The sequence below is a fragment of the Canis lupus genome, chromosome 5, assembly GCF_011100685.1.
Source record: "Canis lupus familiaris isolate Mischka breed German Shepherd chromosome 5, alternate assembly UU_Cfam_GSD_1.0, whole genome shotgun sequence".
In the NCBI taxonomy this organism is placed as follows: domain Eukaryota; kingdom Metazoa; phylum Chordata; class Mammalia; order Carnivora; family Canidae; genus Canis; species Canis lupus.
Window position 1 is genome coordinate 83,295,062 of NC_049226.1, and position 22,021 is coordinate 83,317,082.

Here is a 22,021-nt window from a genome sequence, read left to right on the forward strand (position 1 = left end):
AGATTTCCCACATCTCTTCTTCCAGTTCCCATATTGAGATTAAAAGAACAACCACAGGAAATAGGTGGAAGAATAAAAAAATATATTTAATACTTAGGATCAACTAAAAAGTAATATAAAATGACAAAACCTTTATATTTTGTCATGAATCGTACGTTTCTGATAAGGACCACTTGGATTAAATAGAAGCTTCCGGTACATAAGGACCCCATCGGCAATACAGCACACTGCTACTAGGAGTCCAAACACCTGGAAACAAACACACTTTGTCACTGCTGTCCCGGCGGTCTGGACCTCCATCATTCACACAGGTTTTATTTGGCTTCCTCTCCTGCTAGGATACTGAGATTGCTCCATCCACTTCCACCTAATGCTAAACTGGGAGGAAACTTCAAGGATCCTTTTATTCTCATTCTCAAGTTCCCTAGCTGCCTAGAGAAAGGGAAAAGATAACTTAGGTAAGCAGAAATAATATTGAAGTGGTGTGGGCTCTGAAATTAATACTTGTCTGGATCTCTTGACCTGCCCTCAATGTTCAACTGCCTTTCTTATTACAAACTCTACTGAAGAAAGGGCCAAAGTTAACACCAGCTCAAGATTAAATCATTGCAACTGTAGCTGTGATAAACACTTTAGAGAACTGGAATGATAAGATGATCCAAAGTGAACTCTTAAAGGCTAGGCTACATCCACTTAAGGGTGGGATTCTAAGGAGGCCTCAGGAGAAAAAAAAAGGTAAAGGGAATAAACTAGAACCTGGTCTTTAGGTATTCTGATGGCTATCTGAGAGCTGGCACCTGGGCTAGAAAAGAAGAATATACCTTGCATGCTATTTGGTCAGTTCCATCCAATGGCCAGGAAGTCTGGCCTCTTGGCTCTAGATTCCATTCCATTTTCCATCCTGAATCTCAAACTCAGCTTCCTAGGTTCTGACCACAAAAAGTACCTCCTACCTATCCATCCATAACTCTGGTACTCTGCATGTTGCTGGTTCTTCTACCTGGAAACATCTCCCTTGTCTCCCCTTTATTCCTAGGAAGTTGCATTTCTACTGACAGAGCAAGGTAGCTGCTTTCTCTTTTTTGTGGCCTACAGTACTCTATCAATGGCTTATATACAGTTGTTTGCATTTCTGTTCTCTGTATTAGGCTCTAAGCAATTTGAGGATAAGGTGGGCTCATGTTCTAGTCCATGCTGTCAAAAGAAATATAATGTGAGTCACCAATGTAAGCCACATAATTTAAAATTTTCTAATAGCACATTAAAAAGAACAAAAAACAAGTGAAATTAATTTTAATAACATATTTTGTTTAGCCCAGTATATCCAAAATATAATTTTAATATGTCATCAATATAATAAATTATTATGAAATGTTATACAGTTTTTGGTAAGTAATTGAAATCCAGTGTGTATTTTAAATGTATAGATCATCTCAATCAGACCAGCCACATTCCCAGGGCTCAGTAGTCATATGTGGCTAGTGGATACTGCACTGGACAGCACAACTCTATATTTTGTCAGCATCTACTAAAGTGCATATTTTTAAACCATGAATCAATGAATGAATAAGCAAATGAGTAAAAGTACAGTTGACCTTTGAACAACATGGGTTTGAACTGCATAGGTCCTCTTACATATGATTTTTTTTCCAATAATTATAGTACAGTACTGTAAATGTATTTTCTCTTATGATTTTCTTAATAACATTTTCTTTTCTCTAGCTTACTTTATTGTAAGATACAGGGTTTAATATATATATAATATAGAAAATATGTGTTAACTTTATATTTTCAGTGCTTCTTGTCAGCAGTAGGCTATTAGTAGCTAAGTTTTTGGGAAGTCAGAGTTTAAAAAGTTTCAAGTGTGTGTGGGGGGATTGATGTTCAAGGGTCAATTGTAAGTCCTATGCCTTGTTCCTCTTTCTCCATAGTAGAGGGATAAGATTATCTTTTTTTTTATTCGTAAGTTTAAAAAAAATATTTAAGGGGCGGGGCAAGATGGCGGAAGAGTAGGGTCCCCCAAATCACCTGTCCCCACCAACTTACCTAGATAACTTTCAAATCATCCTGAAAACCTACAAATTCGACCTGAGAGTTAAAGAGAGAACAGCTGGAATGCTACAGAGAGAAGAGTTTGCGCTTCTAATAAGTACAACTCGTTTTTAGCCACTCTTCACTGAGCAAAATGACTAGAAAGAAGAACTCACCACAAAAGAAAGAATCAGAAATGGTACTCTCTGCCACAGAGTTACAGAATTTGAATTAAAATTCAATGTCAGAAAGCCAATTCAGAAGTACAATAATAAAGCTACTGGTGGCTCTGGAAAAAAGCATAATGGATTCAAGAGACTTCATGACTGCAGAATTTAGATCTAATCAGGCCGAAATTAAAAATCAATTAAATGAGATGCAATCCAAACTGGAGGTCCTAACGATGAGGGTTAATGAGGTAGAAGAAAGAGTGAGTGACATAGAAGACAAGTTGATGGCAAGGAAGGAAGCTGAGGAAAAAAGAGAAAAAGAATTAAAAGACCACAAGGAAAGGTTAAAGGAAATAAATGACAGCCTCAGAAGGAAAAAAATCTACGTTTAATTGGTGTTAGGGACAGAGGACCAGAAAGCATATTTGAACAAATCATAGCTGAGAACTTCCCTAACTTGGAGAGAGAAACAGGCATTCAGATCCAGGACATAGAGAGAGTCCCCCCCCCCCCAATCAATAAAAAGCATTCAATACCTCAACATTTAATAGTGAAACTTGCAAATTCCAAAGACAAAGAGAAAATCCTTAAAGCAATAAGAGACAAGAGATCCCTAACTTATATGGGGAGAAATGTTAGATTAACAGCAGACCTCTCCACAGAGACCTGGCAGGCCAGAAAGGGCTGGTAGGATATATTCAGGGTCCTAAATGAGAAGAATATGCAGCCAAGAATGCTCTATCCAGCAAGGCTCACATTCAGAATAGAAGAAGAGATAAAGAGCTTCCAATATAGGCAGAAACTGAAAGAATATGTGACCACCAAACCATCTCTGCAAGAAATATTAAGGGAGACCCCGTAAAAGAAAGAGGAGGCCCAAAGAAATCATCCACAAAAACAGGGACTGAATAGGTATTATGATGACACTAAATTCACATCTTTCAATAGTAACTCTGAACATGGTGAATGGGCTTAATTATCCCATCAAAAGACTCAGGGTTTCAGACTGGATAAAAAAACAAGACCCATCTATTTGCTGTCTACAAGAGACTCATTTTAGACCTAAGGACACCTCCAGCCTGAAAATGAAAGGCTGGAGAACCATTTACCATTCAAATGGTCCTGAAAAGAAAGCAGGGGTAGCAATCCTCATATCAGATAAATTAAAGTTTATTCCAAAGACTGTAGTAAGAGATGAAGAGGGACACTATATCATACTTAAAGGATCTATCCAACAAGAGGACCTAACAATCATGAATATTTATGCCCCTAATGTGGGAGCTGCCAAGTATATCAATCAATTAATAACCAAAGTAAAGACATACTTAGATAATAATACACTAATACTGGGAGACTTCAATACAGTGCTTTCTGCAAATGACAGATTTTCTAAGCATAACATCTCCAAAGAAACAAGACCTTTAAATGATACACTGAACCAGATGGATTTCACAGATATTTACAGAACTTTATATCCAAACTCAACTGAATACACATTCTTCTCAAGTGCACATGGAACTTTCTCTAGAATAGACCACATACTGGGTCACAAATCAGGTCTTAACCCCTGCATATTTTCAGACCATAATGCTTTGAAACTTGAACTCAATCACAAGAAGAAATTTGGAAGAAATTCAAACACGTGGAGGTTAAAGATCATCCTGATAAAAGATGAAAGGGTCAACCAGTAAATTAGAGAAGAATTAAAAAGATTCATGGAGGGAGATCCCTAGGTGGCTCAGCGGTTTAGCACCTGCCTTCGGCCCAGGGCGTGATCCTGGAGTCCTGGGATCAAGTCCGGCATCGGGCTCCCTGCATGGAGCCTGCTTCTCCCTGTGCCTCTCTCTCTCTCTGTCTCTCTCATAAATAAATAAAATCTTTAAAAAAATATTCATGGAAACTAATGAGAATGAAGATACAACCATTCAAAATCTTTGGGATACAGCAAAAGCAGTACTGAGAGGGAAATACATCGCAATACAAGCACCCCTCAAAAAATTGGAAAAAACTGAAGTACACAAGCTAACCTTGCACCTAAAGGAACTGGAGAAAGAACAGCAAATAAAACCTACACCCAGCAGAAGAAGAGAGTTAATAAAGATTCGAGCAGAACTCAATGAAATAGAGACCAGAAGAACTGTGGAACAGATCAACAAAACCAGGAGTTGGTTCTTTGAGAGAATTAATAAGATAGATAAACCATTAGCCAACCTTATTATAAAGAAAAGAGAAAAGACTCTAGTTAATAAAATCACAAATGAAAAAGGAGAGATCACAACCAATACCAAGGAAATACAAGCAATTTAAAAAACATATTATGAGCAGCTATCCACCAATAAATTAGGCAATCTAGAAAAAATGGATGCATTTCTGGAAAACCACAAACTACAAAACTGGAACAGGAAGAAACAGAAAACCTGAACAGGCCAATAACCAGGGAGGAAATTGAAGCAGCCATCAAAAACCTCCCAAGACACAGAAGTCCAGGGCCAGATGGCTTCCCAGGGGAATTCTATCAAACATTTAAAGAAGAAACAATACCTATTCTACTAAAGCTGTTCCAAAAGGTAGAAAGGGATAGAATACTTCCAAACTCGTTCTATGAGGCCAGCATCACCTTAATTCCAAAACCAGACAAAGACCCCACCAAAAAGGAGAATTATAGACCAATATCCCTGATGAACACAGATGCAAAAATTCTCTACAAGATACTAGCCAATAGGATCCAACAGTACTTTAAGAAGATTATTCACCATGACCAAGTGGGATTTATGCCTGGGATGCAAGGCTGGTTCAACACTCGTAAAGCAATCAACATGATAGATCATTATCAACAAGAGAAAAAACAAGAACCATATGATCCTCTCAATAGATGCAGAGAAAGCATTTGACAAAATACAGCATCCATTCCTGATCAAAACTCTTCATAGTGTAGGGCTAGAGGGAACATTCCTCAACATCTTAAAAGCCATCTATGAAAAGCCCACAGCAAATATCATTCTCAATGGGGAAACACTGGGAGCCTTTCCCCTAAGATCAGGAACACGACAGGGATGTCCACTCTCACCACTGATATTCAACATAGTACTAGAAGTCCTAGCCTCAGCAATCAGGCAACAAAAAGAAATAAAAGGCATTCAAATTGGAAAAGAAGAAGTCAAACTCTCCCTCTTTGCAGATGACATGATACTGTACATAGAAAACCCAAAAGACTCCACCCCAAGATTGCTAGAACTCATATCGGCAGTGTGGCGGGATACAAAATCAATGCCCAGAAATCAGTGGCATTTCTGTACGCTAACAACGAAACTGAAGAAAGAGAAATTAAGGAGTCAATCCCATTTACAATTGTACCCCAAAGCATAAGATACCTAGGAATAAACCTAACCAAAGAGGTAAAGGATCTATACCCTAAAAACTACAGAACACTTCTGAAAGAAATTGAGGAAGATGCAAAGAGATGGAAAAATATTCCATGCTCATGGATTAGAAGAATTAATATGTGAAAATGTCAATGCTACCCAGGACAATTTACACATTTAGTGCAATCCCTATCAAAATACCATGGACTTTCTTCAGAGAGTTGGAACAAATAATCTTATGATTTGTGTGGAATCGGAAAAGACCCCAAATAGCCAGGGCAATATTGAAAAAGAAATTGCTATTATAGCACTATTTCATTTCTAGAATAATTCTTATCCCTTATGAAGTTGCTTGGGGCTTAATAAGGAGATGAAAAACCATGGACTGTGACATACATGGCTATCTGAGAATGGTTAGTTCTCCTAAGTGGCCCATACTATGGAAAGACAAGGAAGTAGGAGGGAGATTTATTTAAGAACTTTCTGATTCACATCTCTAGATCAGAATCTATAAAAGCCAAATGATTTTGAACCTCCTATAAGAAATCTCAGAAGAAAAAAAAAAGAAATCTCAGAAGAGAAAAAAAAAAAGAAATTTCAGAAGAGTATCAGATGGAACTAAAACTCAATTATTTGATTCTTATTTATTTTGGCTTGCCTTCCTGGATAAAGTCTGATTAAACTGGCTTGCTTCTCTTCAAGTAAAGTTCAAAATAAATTCTTTAGTTATAAAGCTTCCTACCACCATGTCATGAGACATCTTATATTCCATCTGAAGAAAGATCTGGACAAAACCAAAACAAAACAAAACTGAGTTCAGAGCAATCTGTCTCACCTTAACAAGTGGTATATAGCCTTTTCTTTAAAAGGGAGAGCTATGAGACTCATCCATGGTCTTCTGCTTGACATCAGGTTTCTCAGAGCTAAATGTAACAGATCAGTCTAGTCTAGCCCTGAATATTGATGCAGAATATATAGGAACTACAGCTTGGTTAACTTCAGTTTTAGGGTGAAATCATATTCTTCCATGTTAATCAGGACATGTACTCACACAAAAAATATTAAGCCACTAGGGACTATATACTGGCCTAAGAGCCCCAAGGATGAATACAGTGTAGATTTCTGTTCTTGTATCTATTTTTCAAGGAAATTTGAATACTAATTAAACCTAAAGCAAGAAATCAGAAAAACCTATACTTACCCCTCCAAGGACTATAAATGTTGTGGTTTCTGGTAACAGTGACAACACAGATATGATTATCATGAATATTGCTGCTATCGCTGAGTTGATAATATCCTAAAACACAGAATAGCAAGGTCAGCTTTACATGAAGATCACCAAAAAATAAATCAGCTGCCTAGAGATTTTGAAATTTTCATTTTATTAAATTTAGTGGTTTTAAAAATTATTTTAGGAAATCCAAGTGCCACAGTAAAATGATGCCTATATTGCATTTGGTCTACAGCAATGCCTAGTGTTTTTCTTGACCTATGATATACCAATCATTTAACTACTTAGACTTTCCTTTTTATTTAAATGCAGTTGGAAGGAGAACTCATCTGGTTGGGACTGGATGATGTATTGTGTGGAAGGTTTATAATAGAATGGTACAGAATGCTAAGAGAAAATGTGGAGTTGTTTACACTGTAAATCAGACAACTCTATAATGTTACTAAAATGCAGTTAATGTAATTCATAAAAAAGCTGCACCCACTTGGCAGAAAGTAGTAATTTTCAGGAAAAAACTTTCATACATCTGCATGCAATGGCTGGCTGTTTATGCTATTATTTCTGATCATGTAGTTCATTTCTTTAGTGATTTCTAGAAACAAAGCTTTTGCCCTCTGAACAATGGCTTTAAGCTAGCATTTTGAATGGATGTATAGTGTGGGAAAGGTAAACTGTCTTTATTCTGGAATGGTTTATATCTGTTTACAGGGAACTGTAGGCAGGAATGTATTGTTAATATACAAATATCAGACCTTAAACTGGTAATTTAGAAATGTGGTTATTAAAAAGAAAATGGGGGTGCATAGGTGGCTCAGTAGGTTGAGCATTCACCTCTTGATTTCAGTTCAGGTCATGATCTCAGGGTCATGAGATAGAGCCCCATGTTGGGCTCCACGCTCAGCACAGAATCTGCTTGAAATTCTATCCCTCTGCCTCATTCACATTTTCTCAAAACAAACAAAAAAAAAAAAAAATAGGAAGAGTTCCATGGGGACCAGGCAAGATTAGATGCATGTAGGAAGAAAAAGTTCTCATTTGCAAGAAATATTCAGACTGTCATTGGTTAATGTTCTTCTGTGTTGGATATTTTGCTGGCCTCAAGGCAAGCCACACATTTACTTCAGACAGACAGCCCTGCCTCCTGTGAGTAATTCAGGAAAGTGTATATGAATGGCTTATGGGTAAAAGTGGGTTCTAGGGAGTGTACCACTCTGCAGGGACCTTATTCTGTTCATTAACCTTCTTTGTCCCTGGCTAGCTTTCCTCAATGCAGCACCCCTCTAGTTACGGTTGTTTCTCTTCCTCTGCTCAGTCTAACCATACTTTCAGCTTTCTGGTCACCTGTCCACTTGAGGGACACCATTTTGGTCAAGGGACCTCCAGGAATACAGTCTGTGAATATTTATTTCTTCCAGGACTTATTTTGCTCTCTTTACATGTGCCAGTGTTCACCACTCCTTTTTGAAATGTTTTCCTCGCTTGCCTTCTATGACATGGGTCTCCCTTGCATTCTTTCCTGCTTTTCTCTGGCTCCTCCTCCTTTTCACCCAATATGTGGGCGTTTCCCAGTTTTACCTTCAGCTTGCTTTCCATTCTTTCTTTCCCATTTAGGCCAGTCCCAGAGCTCATCTACCATCACAAGGTGTTGACTTCCAAAGTTGCAGCTTTAACTCCTATCTCCCAAACTTCAGACCTGTTTTGAGTATTTCCATCTGAATATTCCATAAGCAACTAAAACCTAGTATTTCTCAAACTGAACTCATTGCATTCCTCTCCCTGGCCCTTCCTTAAACCTATTCTTCTTTCTGTAGTTCCTATATCATTATCATCTCAAGATACTTAAATGGCAGATATTCTTAATTCTTATGTACGTAGTCCTATCAATTCTACCCGGTTAACCCTTTCTCTACAACTACTGTTATCACTGTAGTTCAGGCCTTTATAATTTTCATGCCTGGATTACAGAACCAACAATTTTTTTAAAAGATTTTATTTATTTGAGAGAGAGAGAGAGATAGAGAGAGAGAGGTGGAGACACAGGCAGAGGGAGACACAGGCTCCACACAAGGAGCCTGATGTGGAACTCAATCCTAGATTCCAGGATCAGGACCTGAGCTGAAGGCAGACGCTTAACCACTGAGCCACCCAGGCGTCCCTAGAACCAATTTTTTTTTTTTTAAGCTGGAGAACTTTACTTTTATTCTTGAAGTTTTATACTAGGAAGTCAACATTTAATTTAATAATCCATTGTTCACAATTGATTTATAAAAAATTTAATCCTTAAATTGTACATCAATATCCTATGACTCCAAATTTTATTACTCTCCTTCAAATCTGAAGAAAATTATTATTTTAAGTTCCACAGATAGCACAGTCCCACTGACATAACATTTAGTTCAAAGTCCTACACTCGGGATCCCTGGGTGGCACAGCGGTTTGGCGCCTGCCTTTGGCCCAGGGCACGATCCTGGAGACCCGGGATCCAATCCCACGTTGGGCTCCCGGTGCATGGAGCCTGCTTCTCCCTCTGCCTATGTCTCTGCCTCTCTCTCTCTCTCTATCATAAATAAATAAAAATTAAAAAAAAAACAACCAAAAACAAAGTCCTACACTCATGAGAATTAAGAACAGCCAGTATCAAACTGGCCTGAAACCTGATTGTGTTCCTGGCTCAATTTACCTGTAGTAAATTTGTAAATCCACACTAAGACACAAAAATAAACTAGGGTGTGATGTAATATAAAAAACTTAAAAAAAGAAAACTTTTCACAGCAGAGTAAAAATTAACATTAAAATGTTACCAAATTTCAACCATATTATGATGTTTTATCCAATTAGCTTTCAAAATGCCTGATTAATTGTGAATCAAATGCAAAGAACATCATGTAGGATTTTTTTTTTAAGTTTGCCCAACACTTCAAAATGGTTATGGAATTAATAATAACTTTTAAAATGTCAAAGTATGCTATACATATTGCACTTTTCTGCTAGGCTGGGCTAGTATCTTCCATGGCAAGATACTAAAACTATTGAATAAAAAGTACTTTTAAGTAAATAGGTACTTGATTATCAAGTGCCTACTGAAATTATCAACATCATTACCAAAATCTTCCAGGATTTTGTTAAGATTTGATTCCTAAAATACAGTTTTAAAGTTTAACTTAAGGAGGGAAAAAAAACCGTCATATATTTGACTTTTTATGTCCTTTTTTGGTCCTTCAATGACCAAAGAGAATTTTAAACAAATTATGCTTTATGTTTCTTGGCTTAATAAAAAGCTATAATTTCTATTATCCAAATTAAGAAAAAGTATACTAATCAAAAGCTATTAATTTTGAAATATCTATGTAAGACTGTCTGTAGGTCCCCTTAGAACCTTTCCAAGCTTTTATAATCAATTATAATCAATTTTAATGAATTATGTACTAGAATCAAATTAGGTAAAGAAAAACTTATTTTGCAAAAATAAAATCACTTCCCAATATGTTTGACAGAAGCAAGCTATTCATTTTCATTTGTGTTCCATTGAAGACATAACTGAAATCTGTCCAATGGTTTATTTCCAACTGGTCCACTATGGAATTCTTCAGAATGTTTTAAGGTTGGCTGTAGCTAGAGTTCTGACTTCCATTTGGACCCTGCTCTCCACTGTTTGGAGGAGGTTTTGGCTTTGGCATCTTACTAAGAATAGTTGCCATCTCTTTTCGCTCATCAAAATTCTTCCACTGCTCATACAGTTTTAAAATAACCCTGATTATTTCTAAAATCTTCTCCATATCCACAGAAAGCTCAGCAAACCACTGTCTGGCATCTTTCTGCTGAACAACACAAGCTACATGTAGACAAGCTAAAGCTATCATGAAAGGAGGATAGAGTAGGCAAAGATCCGTTCTGTAGGTATCATTCACTATCCTCCATGCAAGGGGAAGCAACATGTCTTCTTGGCCCACGTCCTGCACATACTGGAGCAAAGGTCTGTAAGGATGATACACTATCAAGCAACAATCCGTTAGTTCTAAAAGATAGAATTCACATTCTAATATATGGTTCATCCTATAAGGAAATTCCTTTGGAAAGGCATATGAAAATCTGGTTTTTAATACAGAAGTAGCAGCAGAAATCAATCTTGTATTTGAGACTACTCCAAATTCCTCTACTTTGGATGCCAAAAACACACAGTAGGAGCCATTAACACAAGATTTTTTTTAAAATACAAGATTTATACTTTTCAGAGAATACCTGGCATAGAATCTCTTGAAATAGACTGTTCAAGAACTTGTTGTCTTAATTTTAAGATGTTCACCTAATGCTTGAATAACATTTGTAAAAAATATTTGTAATTTCCAATACTCTTCTTCTGAGAGAAACTTTAAATCCTTCAGGCGTTCCTTCAACAGATCTTGTTTATCCAAAATCCACTGCAAATAATGGGAGCTCTGCCAAAAGTTCCCTGCTATGGAACACAGCTTGCCCTGATAAAAAAAGCACCAGCCGGCAGAGCAGCCCGCAGAGCGACCATAGACCCAGCCCGCCCGGTAACCGTGCTCCTGGATCTCTAGAACCAAATTTTTAAGTGGTCTCTGAGACCTACGTCTAGTTTTGTTCCTCTTTAAGCCATTATTGACACTGACCATGGCAATTTCCTAAATTGTAAGCTGCTCATGTGACTCTCATTTAAAACCCCTGAAAAGCTTACAATGCCCTTTGGTTAAAACCCAGGGCACATAAAGGCTTGCAATGCTTTGACCTCCTACTGCTTCTCAAGACTCCACTCTTGCCCCCTCTCTTCCACAACTCAATATCCCATCCATTCAGAACTACAGGCAGGTCCTGGAGTGTCATGCTCTTCCTTCCCCTAGACTCTCACATATACTGCTTCCTCTACCAGGAAAGCCCTCTGATCCCCATACCTGCTAACTAACTACTTTTAATCCTTCAGCCCTCGACTCAGGCATAGTTTTTTTCAGGAAAGCCTATGATGATTTGGTCCCCTTCCCTGGCTGGATGCCTCCATATGATTCTGGGTACGCATCTATCCCAGCACCTATTACTGAATTACTCATCTGTCTTGCTTCTTGGCTACATTGAAAATTTCACAGTCATAAGATTTGTATTTTATGGGATCCCTGGGTGGCGCAGCGGTTTGGCGCCTGCCTTTGGCCCAGGGCACGATCCTGGAGACCCGGGATCGAATCCCATGTCGGGCTCCCGGTGCATGGAGCCTGCTTCTCCCTCTGCTTGTGTCTCTGCCTCTCTCTCTGTGTGTGTGACTATCATAAATAAAAAAAATTAAAAAATAAATTTAAAAAAAGATTTGTATTTTATCAAAGAACACATTACAGAAGCTGGGATTAGCAGACATGTAACACTTGCTGAATAAATGATTCTCCTAGATCAAGAACAGAGAGGAATCTGGGTTTCATAAGGGAATAATCCCATATTTGACCACATAGCACCATTTCTCAGCAAAGTTTGATCCTCAGAGAACTGGAAACTAAATTTCAGTCTACACATAGGCCACTCGCCCTCTCAGTGTAGTTTGTTAAGCTTAGGGCTCCAAGTTTATTGCTAGGGTCTATAATAAGTTCTAGAGAATTATAGTTTGGAGAAAAAATACTAAAATGCATTAGATTTATTAACCTTGGAAAGCAGAATGTGAAGAGCAACTATACAACTTGTTGAGTAAAGAGGATATGGGCCATGCTTATGTCCTTGAAGAAATTCCTAGAATAATTTAGCCTAGCTCTTTCTGCTACTAAAGGACATTATATACTCTGAGGGCCAGCTGAAGAGGGCATTGTGATCTCTTTTCCTAGACTTCCCTCCAGTCAAGTCCAGCTCTAAAAGTGTGATCAAGTAGAAGTTTAGAGAATTGCTATGAAGATCCTATTTCCCAGATTTCTCCTTTTGGGACTTTTTCAGCTTGTGATTAGCTTGAAATGTTCATCATTGGCCTTTGAAGGTGGTTCTAGAAGGTACCACTTGAAGGCATGCTTATGGTTTGAGAATAGCTCTAAAGTCCTCCCTTCTTAATAGGGGTTACTAGCTTGGATATCAGCACTTTGGAATCCAGGAAGATGGGACAAGTGCAGCAGAGGAAGACTTAACTGCAGCTATCAGTCCAGCCAAAGGTGGGAGTGGTAGCAAGGGGTCTTAGGAGGGAGACATACAGAGACAGGATGCTGGGGACAAAACTTAAAACAGGAGAGAGAGGTAAGGTCATTCAGTTCATCCCAGAACTGGATAATAGTACTGGCTAAAGGGACATGTTCACCTTAACTAGCATCTTCAACTTGCCTATTTTGGCTGTTTTCAGAACCATGTAGGCACTCTACTGGGCAGTTATTCTCAATGCTATGAGTAGGTAAGTTCATATGCTATTAAATAAGGTAGTATAAGATGAGTTAATTATTTAGCATTAATGATTACAGACATTCTTACGTAAGATAACCCTGTACTTCATTTCCCAGATTATTTTAGTTTTCCATTTAGAGATCCGAGATATATAAGATTTGGATACTTGTGTATCTGCCTCCATCTCTTTCCCCAATTTTGAAGCCATCTCAATACGTACTTAAAAGGGAGATAAAGATTAAGAATGCTCTATAATTTTCTTAGCATAATTTTAAATTTAAATTTCTTTAATAGATAAACACTTAAGTGAATTCTAACAGAAGGGTCAGTCCCATCTACTGGTAGGTGGGAGCTCAGAGGAGAATTTATGCTCTGTGGTTGCACCAGTAACAACACAGAATATGGTAGCAGTGGGTAGATTTCCTCCTTCTTAAGCCTATCAGACATTCCATAAAGGCTTAAAAAACTAAAGACTAGTCTTTAAAAATGTCTATGACGGGAAAAAAACTAGTTAATTTTAATAGTAAAACTGAGCACTTACAAGCAAAGGCCAAAATAAACAGTCCATTATTCGATCAAGCCTCAGAATATATAAAAGTATGAAAAAGAAAGTAATAGTGACTTCAAATCCAGTGATGACAATGTATGGTTCAGGGGCTTGTGCAATGATAAAAAAGGTCATGGATGTCACATTTAGTGCCTATAAGGATAAAAAAAAAAGATTCATTCAATGATTACTGAATGCAAGTTTAAGCTGTAAAAATGATCATTTCTAAAGTAATAAATGTGTTTATGCCATATATATGCACACCTAAAAGAAAAATTACTAAAATGTATGGATATTGCCTTTTTTTTTGTGTTTTAGGGGACTAGGCGTCCCTCTCTGTCATTCCACTTGTACAACTAATACCATCACTTCCCTTAATACCATCACTTTCTCCCTTCATCTTTTCCTACTACATATCTTTTTTTTTTCTCTCTCTCAGACCTTCCAATCTCTCCTCACTGGCTCCTTTCCTTATCATAATACAAACATATCCAAGTTCTCTTCTCTTAAAACACACACACACATGCCTTCCATTCATCCTGGTCCCCAAAGAAAACTCCTGTTTTCTACTTCTCTCTATGATGCTTTGCAAAAACACCTGTATGGTGACTGTGTAATTCCTTACCATCTGCTCATCATCACTCCTTAACTCTTAGCAATCTGGAATCTACTGTCAAATTTACACATAGAATGTTGCCATGAAAAATATTGGAGAAAAATTAAAAATAAATTGTTAGAGAAAAACAATTCTCTGAAGAACCCTGTGGGGGAGAAAAGGAAAAAAAAAAAACTCTCAACAATACTGATGCTTCACTTTTTACATATTTTCTCTAACCTAAATAGAATGCAATCAGAATTGATGAATATTTTGAGTTAAAAAAAAGCCTTGAAGATAATCTAATTCAATCTCATTTCCAAAGGAAGATGATATAAAACACAGAAATGTTAAGTGACCTAAAGGAAAAATAAGCTGATAGGTCTCAGGGAGTCTGTCAATTTCATGTTCGTAGAAGCTGTCATGTTACAGCTCTACCCCAAATCTCTATATTTTTGGAAAATGGTTTTGTCAAGAGTTTCCCCTGGCTAGACTTTTATGATTGGTCTGTTAGCTGGTAGCATCTACATTCACTTTTATTTTTTTTTAATATTTTATTTATTCATGAGAGAGAGAGAGAGAGAGAGAGAGAGATATGCAGAGACCCAGGCAGAGGGAGAAGCAGGCTCCATGCAGGGAGCCTGACGTGGTACTCGATCCCAGGTCTCCAGGATGAGGCCCTGGGCTGAAGGCGGCGCTAAACTGCTGAGCCACCCAGGCTGCCCTACATTCACTTTTATTTTTTATTATTTTTTAATTTTTAAGTTTTTAAAAATATTTTATTTATTCACTTTAGACACACACAGAGAGAGGCAAACACAGGCAGAGGGAGAAGCAGGCCCCATGCCAGGAGCTGGTCGGGTGGGACTTGATCCCGGGACTCCAGGATCATGCCCCTGGCCAAAGGTGGGCGCTGAACCGCTGAGCCACCCAAGGATTTCCCCCTACACTCACTTTTAAACCTTAAATCTATACAGGCTCATTATTCATAATTCTTTCAATCACTTTATTAGCCTAAAAATAGCTACCTTTAAGCTTCTAAATTGGTCTGAGTATGTGGCAAATATAACCAGTAACTTAAAAAGCCGTTCTTTATAATTAATATAATTACTATTAGCAACATTTCACCTCAAACCACTTCATTTACTCTACTGAACCATAGTCTTGAGTTCATGGATCATGAAATCTAGGGTTACTTTTTCGGCCCCCATCCTCTGTCAACTTTTTGCACCATGGAATTTGACGTTGGTGATTAATCTATTTTCTTAAAAGTTCCTATGATTTCAGTCACACTAGGTTCTTCCCCTATCCATTATTTACAGCTCTTTTATCATTACTTTCAGCCTTTGTCTCCAGTTCTCTTTTAAATATCCCACCGATATCTCACACGTTTCTTCACCACTCTGAAAACTACTTTTGCTCAATGATTTTTCAGAATTACTAAACTTCATGAACATTTTTTAGTTCTTCTCCTATGGGACCCCCATGGCCTAATTGCCATTGCCTGTCTTTTTCCTATTTTTCTTTGCACGTCACTTTTTCCTAGTCCTTATACCCCTGCAGCGATTCTCCCTTGGTGGGCTTCTCTCCTTTCACCCATCCTTTTAAGATGCTGGCGTTCCTTTGGCTTCTGTTCATGACTCGGTCGACAAGCGTGGGTCCGTGTCCCAAGTCAATCCTCAACATCTCACACATAAATGGTCATTTGCAATCTCTATCTGAATACCTACGGGAATCTCCAATTCACCGCATCCAAAACTGGGCTCATCTTGCTTGCTCCTTGCCCTTAATCGTTCATACCACTCTCTATCCCGTCACCCACCCTAGAATTAATTCTGTTATCGGTGCTCCTCACCACTCCCCACAATCCTCAGGTCCTGTTGATTTAATGCTGACCGTCTTGGGAACCCATCCCCTCTTCATCCCTACAGCTACAGCCCTTTAGTATCTCCCCTGAGCTACCAGGACAAAGGTATTAGGGGACAACTTCTAAAATGCAAGTACGTGGGCGGCCCGGGTGGCGCAGCGGTTTGGCGCCTGCCTTTGGCCCAGGGCGCGATCCTGGAGACCCGGGATCGAGTCCCACGTCGGGCTCCCGGTGCAGGGAGCCTGCTTCTCCCTCTGCCTGTGCCCCTCCCCCCCGTCTCATGAATAAATAAATAAAATAAATAAATAAAATAAATAAAATCTTCAAAAAAAAAATGCAAAAGCGCTTCTCCGCGGCTCCCCGAGGTCTTCTTCCGTCGTTCAGCTCCTGTTTCCTCACGCCTTGCCCACAGGACGATCCCATGCGTCGGATCCCCTTCCTACATCTGCTTCCCGGGTGCTCAGGCGGTGCGAGCTCCGTCCTTCCCGTTGCTTAGGCCCAAGACTTGGGGCCGCGTCGACTCCTCTCCTTTTCTTACGGCGCGTCAGGTTCACCAGCAGATCCAGACACCGCGATTCCCTGCCGCCTGCCGGGGCAGCCCCGGGCAATCCCCGGGCTCTCCCTCCCCCGCAGCCCTCGGGTCCCTCTGACCCGGTGCGGTCCACGCAGCAGGGTGCTCCCTGGGCCGTGCGGCGCGTCCGTGAAGCCCGCGGGCAGCAGCGGCCTCCGGGCGCACCGCGAACCGTCCGCCTGGCGCCGTCCCCCGCGGCCCTGCGCGCTCGCCCAGCACGCCCCGCCCGGGGGCCCGGCCTCACCAGCCGCAGCATCTTCACGTGGCCTTTCACGCTGAAGCAGAAGGGGCGGTGCTTCGGCTTCGGCTTCAGCGTCGACATCACGCCTGCGGACGCGGCAGCAGCGCTTCTCCCCCTCGGGCGCCGCCTCAGCGCCCCGCTCCGCCGGGCCTCGCGCCGCCACAGCAACCGCCGCCCCCGCCGCGAGGCGCCCCCAGGCTTCCCGCCCTCGCGCGCGCATGCGCACGTCCCCGCGGCTCGCGCTCCTACGCATGCGCTTCACGGGGGCCGCTGCTCGCCGCCGTCTCCTTGCAGGCGTCCGGGGCTCGCCTGGGCACTTCCGGGGCCCGGCGGGGAGCCACGCGGGCGGCTCCTCCTAGCACCGCCCTCCTCGCCCTGTCGGGCGCCGAGGACTCCGGGGCTTCCCGCCCGGAGCGTTTCCGGAGGGGTGTGCACGCGGGGGATGGGGGGTGCGCTGGAACCCCTTGCAGGGCCACCCCGGGACGCTGAGCATCTCTAACACCAACTCAGGATTTCCCCTGGTCACCCCGTCTAGAGTGGCCACCATCACTCTCCCTTCATGGCACTGAACACTAGCTGACATGTATCTTAAGAATATAAATTGCGGGACGCCTGGGTGGCTCAGCGGGTGGGCACCTGCCTTTGGTTCAGGTCTGATCCCAGGATGCGGGATCGACTCCCTGCGAGGAGCCTGCTTCTCCCTCTGCCCGTGTCCCTGCCTCTCTCTCTCAGTCTGTGTCTATCATGAATAAATAAATAAATCTTAAAAAAAAAAAAGAATATAAATTGCACAAAAGCAGGAGCCTGCCAGCGTCCGCTACTCTCCCTGAAGGGTTGCCAGGGCCTGGCACATACTGGATGTAGAATATGTGTATTCTGAATCAATGGCCTGGGCCTCCTGCCTTGCCCCTGCCCCCAGGGGATCACAGTCTGATCCAACAGCCTCACCCCAAGTCACAAACACGTGGAACTTAATCCTGAAGTTTATGGAGGGCACGTCTTCCCTGTGTTAGGTCTGTGGCAGGTATTACAGAAAGCCTCAGATGGGGTTGTGGTTTTCTGGTAGAGCTAGAGACTGAGTGAACCCTCTCGCAAATGACTTCTCTGTCCTAGAGGTGACTACTAGCATCTTGTATTTCTGAGAAAGGTAGGAAATGCTTCCACCCAAGCACTAGGATGGGCATGCCCACACAGTTCTTACTGCATCAGCTTGGGTTTCAGGGCCTGGGCCTGTTGAATTATATATACCCCATCTACCTCACACCTGGGCTGAATTTTTGCTACCTGACTATAGATGAGATTTACAGACTGCCTTCTCACCCCTAGTTTTCTGTTCGGTTGGAATTTGGTTGTGCCTTTCTTTTTTTTTTTTGTTTTTTTGTTTTTAATTGTTTTTAATTTTTATTTATTTATGATAGTCACACACAGAGAGAGAGAGAGGCAGAGACATAGGTAGAGGGAGAAGCAGGCTCCATGCACCGGGAGCCTGACGTGGGATTCGATCCCGGGTCTCCAGGATCGCGCCCTGGGCCAAAGGCAGGCGCCAAACCGCTGCGCCACCCAGGGATCCCCTGGTTGTGCCTTTCTTAAAAGATAAACTGAGGTATATTAATTTTTAATAGTTTAAACAAAATTTGGGCAGCCCCGGTGGCTCAGCGGTTTAGCGCTGCCTTCGGCCCAGGGTGTGATCCTGGGGAGCGGGAATCGAGTCCTGCCTGGGGCTCCCTGTGTGGAGCCTGCTTCTCCCTCTGCCTGTGTCTCTGCCTCTCTCTCTGTGTCTCTCATGAGTAAATAAATAATATCTTAAAAAAATAAAGAGTTTAAACAAAATTTGATTCAGTCAGCATCCAATCTAGTGGATAGAAAGGAGCTCCAAAGAGCTGTACAAGATAAAAGACCTATAGGCAAAAGGAAGCCAGAAGAAGAAAGTTACACTGGCAAAAAAGCTGGGTGGTTGTTGCAAGGTTACTTTGCTTTAGGGGATGGCAGGGGTATATCAAGCAGCCAAACTAGATAGTATTGATCAGGCTATTTCTGATGGACTGGCCTAAGCTTCCATTTCTGGAAACAAGATAAGTCTTGGCTGGGGGAGGGGGGGCTTAGCATAAGCAAACTCTATTTGAGCCTGTTGTCTGTTTTTTGTTTGTGTTTTTTAACACTTTCTTGAGTCATCTAATACATTGACAGTCTAGACCCTGGAAATGTCAAAGTTTGGAGGAAAGAGCGTAGGCTGTGAGGCAAGAAGGCTGGCTTGAGTTCCAGCTTCACCCCTTAATGAATACTTCTGATCATTTTAAACAAGTTTCCGAAGTTTTCAGAGGATCAGCTCAGCTAGGATTCTGGGAGTGACAATATCCACTTGCAGGACTGTTGGGAAGAATAAATGACACCCCAAGTGTGTGCCAAGTGCCTGGGGAGAACACGTGCCAATTGAGCAACCACCACTCATTAATTAAGCAACGGTTTGGGGGTATTGTTGGCCATCCCGACCCCTCCTCCCCCGCCCCAAATCGGCGGTTCATCCAGCCGGCACCCCGTTAGAGGCAAGGTTTCCTGGCTGCAAAGGGCTCCGCCCTCGCCTGGAATTGCTTCCCTCCTCCGACCGAGGGTGAAACGAGCCGCGGTCTCTTTAAGAGCCGGCCCGGCGGGCGCGGGGGGGGGGGGGGGGTGGGGGGGGAGGGGCGCGCTCGCGGCCTCCGCAGGAAGCTCCGGGCCGCGGGGTGGGCCGGGCCATGCTGCTGCGGCCGCTGCGGACCTGGGGGGCCCGGGCGGCGCGGCGCCAGGGGCCGGGGAGCCCCGCCTGGAGCCCGGGGCCGCGGGGGGCGCCGCGCCGGGCCCCGCCTCGCGGTAACGCGGCTCTTCCTCGCTCGGGGCCGCGGCTCTCGCTCCTTGCGCGGCGGCCCGAACCCGAAACTACCCCCGGGGCGGGGCGGGGCGAGCAGAGGAGGCGGAGGGGGCGGGGGGAGGAGAGGGGGCCGGGGGCGGAGGGGCGGGGCGGGGCGCGGGGGCGGAGGGGGCGGGGGGAGCAGAGGGGGCCGGGGGCGGAGGGGCGGGGCGCGGAGGGGGGCGTTGGGGGCGGCCCTCGGCACCTGCTGCACCTGCTGCACCTGCTGCAGACGCCGGGGCGCTGCGAGGGGGTGGGGCGGGAAGCCGGGAAGCGGGGGTGGGGGGAGGGGGCTCCGGGGAGCAGGAAGACCCTCCCACCCCCGCGGGCGGGGGGCTGCTCCCGTCGGGGTCCGGCTCTTGGCCTTGGGGGAAGACGGAGGCCGGGAGCTGCAGTCCGCAGTCCCGGGAGGGTGGGGGTGGTTTAGTCTCTGACTTGCTGCGCCCACTGCGTGGAGGCTGCCCCTTTCCGAGAGGGGAACCGCCGCGCCCAGCCAGGGTGTAGCGTTCTTTGGTCTTGGGCGGTGCGGGGCACCCCCGGCGTCCGTGTGATGTCAGCCCCGAAACCCACGCACGCTGCCCACTCTTAGCCGTGGGGCCCCTGTGGAGGCCACCCTGTGTTTTGACTTGCCGGACCCATCTGTGAGGATCGTAAATATGAAATGCATGGAAAGTGGAAAGTATGACCTACCAAGTGCAAAACAAGCTGAGCACAGTTGGGGCCCAGCGGTGCCAACAGGCCCCGGGCCGCCGCTGCACAGTGTGTCTCGCGTGCAGGTAGAGAGCAGTGGCGGCTGTGCCTCCATCCACCCGTGGGGGGACTCCCATGTCCATGAAAGACATGCTTAGGCCAGGGAGGAAGCATAAATATTACTGTTTCTGTGGTGGTTTCCAAAATTAGGACGAAGAAGACTGAATTACTTAAAGCTGACTTTAAACATGGACTTCTTTCTTTTGTAGATAAAGATAGAGAAAATGAAAAAGAGAAAAAGTCAGTGGTAAGTCCCTCTTTTATGTGCATGCCCCAGTGTAGGATTATATGTATGTAAACAGTGGGAGATTGTATCTATATATATAGAGAGAGAGAGGGAGCGCTGAGCTGAGAGAAGGAATATGTGCACATATTAAAAACAGAAATATAAGAGGAACTCCGGGGATGAGGAAGTCTGTCTTCACCCCTGGGCCTCAGACCCCCTTCCCAGAGGCCACCTGTTACCAGGTTCTAGTATCCTTATCAAGAGTCTTTACATGTATTTATAGCCTTTAGGTGGATTGGACTGTTAGCTTGATGAAAGATTGCAAAAGGATTTGAAAAATGCTTACCTTCTTGGGTTAGTGGGTGGCAGCCTGGCTGTGAAGGCAAGTCGGCTGACTCCTGCCCCCTGCCCTCCAGTGCTGAGACTAGTGGAGTGCATGGGGGTTTCAGAGAGAATCCATGGGGGTCCACAGACATGGGTTCAGCCAGTGTAGTGACTTTGAGATGCCAGCTGTGGGGTTTAAGGGCCTGGGGCTGGTATGGGGTTTAAGGTCAAAGAAGGCCCAGCTGGACGTGCTCATGCAGACGTTGGAGTCTTTAGCAGGCTAGGATAGGGAGCAACATTTTGATCACCGTCAATCCAGAGGCTCAGTTCCTCGAGGGAGCTAGAAGTTGGTAGCTTCTGTGGATCAGGAGGGAGTGGTTTGGTGGGTGATGTCAGGAATAGCTTGGCTGGGATCTGCAGAGGGCAGAGAGGGTGGGTAAGCCCTCTGGGGTATTTAGGGTGATGGAAAGGGCCTGGGAAGGAGTAAAGTTGCATGAAGGGGATCAATGATTGAAACACTTGAGATGGGGGATCCTGGGTGGCTCAGCGGTTTGGCGCCTGCCTTTGGCCTGGGCGACCCTGGAGTCCCGGGATCCAGTCCCACGATCTAGTCCCACGATCTAGTCCCGCATCAGGCTCCTGGCATGGAGCCTGCTTCTCCCTCTGCCTGTGTCTCTGCCTCTCTCTCTCTGTCTCTATGTCTATCATGAATAAATAAATAAATAATAAAAAAAGAAAAGAAAAGAAAGAAACACTTGAGATGTGTGGAAGTGTGTTGAAATGAGAGGCGGGGTGGGTTCTGATGATAGGCATCGCAGAGGGAGAAGGGGTATTATGTTGAGCTGGCTGAGAATTGATGCATTATTGT

At 43.2% G+C, this 22,021-nt stretch overlaps 3 protein-coding genes across 7 annotated transcripts in view; 1 reads left to right on the plus strand and 2 right to left on the minus strand.

The window, feature by feature from the left end:
* Nucleotides 1-132: 132 nt before the first annotated feature.
* Nucleotides 133-17,050, minus strand: CKLF (chemokine like factor). Its single transcript, NM_001252340.1, has 4 exons — nucleotides 16,973-17,050; nucleotides 13,690-13,848; nucleotides 6,765-6,860; nucleotides 133-249 (listed from the first exon to the last, which is right to left on the minus strand). Exons 1-4 carry the CDS (start codon nucleotides 17,048-17,050, stop codon nucleotides 133-135), a joined length of 450 nt encoding a protein of 149 aa, NP_001239269.1.
* On the minus strand, nucleotides 9,052-13,661 carry LOC102153635 (cyclin-C-like). The gene is given in 1 exon segment (XM_038538776.1): nucleotides 9,052-13,661. A coding segment is annotated over 1 exon segment (1,038 nt). The 5' UTR covers nucleotides 11,429-13,661; the 3' UTR covers nucleotides 9,052-10,390.
* A 2,651-nt stretch (nucleotides 17,051-19,701) lies between the features above and the next one.
* Nucleotides 19,702-22,021, plus strand: part of TK2 (thymidine kinase 2) — a 28,628-nt gene continuing 26,308 nt past the window's right edge. For 4 of the 5 annotated variants that reach the window (XR_005360230.1, XR_005360231.1, XM_038538778.1 and 1 more), the window contains exons 1-2: nucleotides 19,702-19,816; nucleotides 20,813-20,850. Coding sequence is in view for 2 of the 5 variants with exons in the window: in XM_038538778.1 (XP_038394706.1) it covers nucleotides 19,702-19,816; nucleotides 20,813-20,850 (153 nt within the window). In the remaining 3 variants the exon portion in view is untranslated. Of the gene's footprint in view, nucleotides 19,817-20,207; nucleotides 20,630-20,812; nucleotides 20,851-22,021 lie in introns of those variants that run through there. The other variant, XM_038538780.1, reaches the window with a different exon arrangement.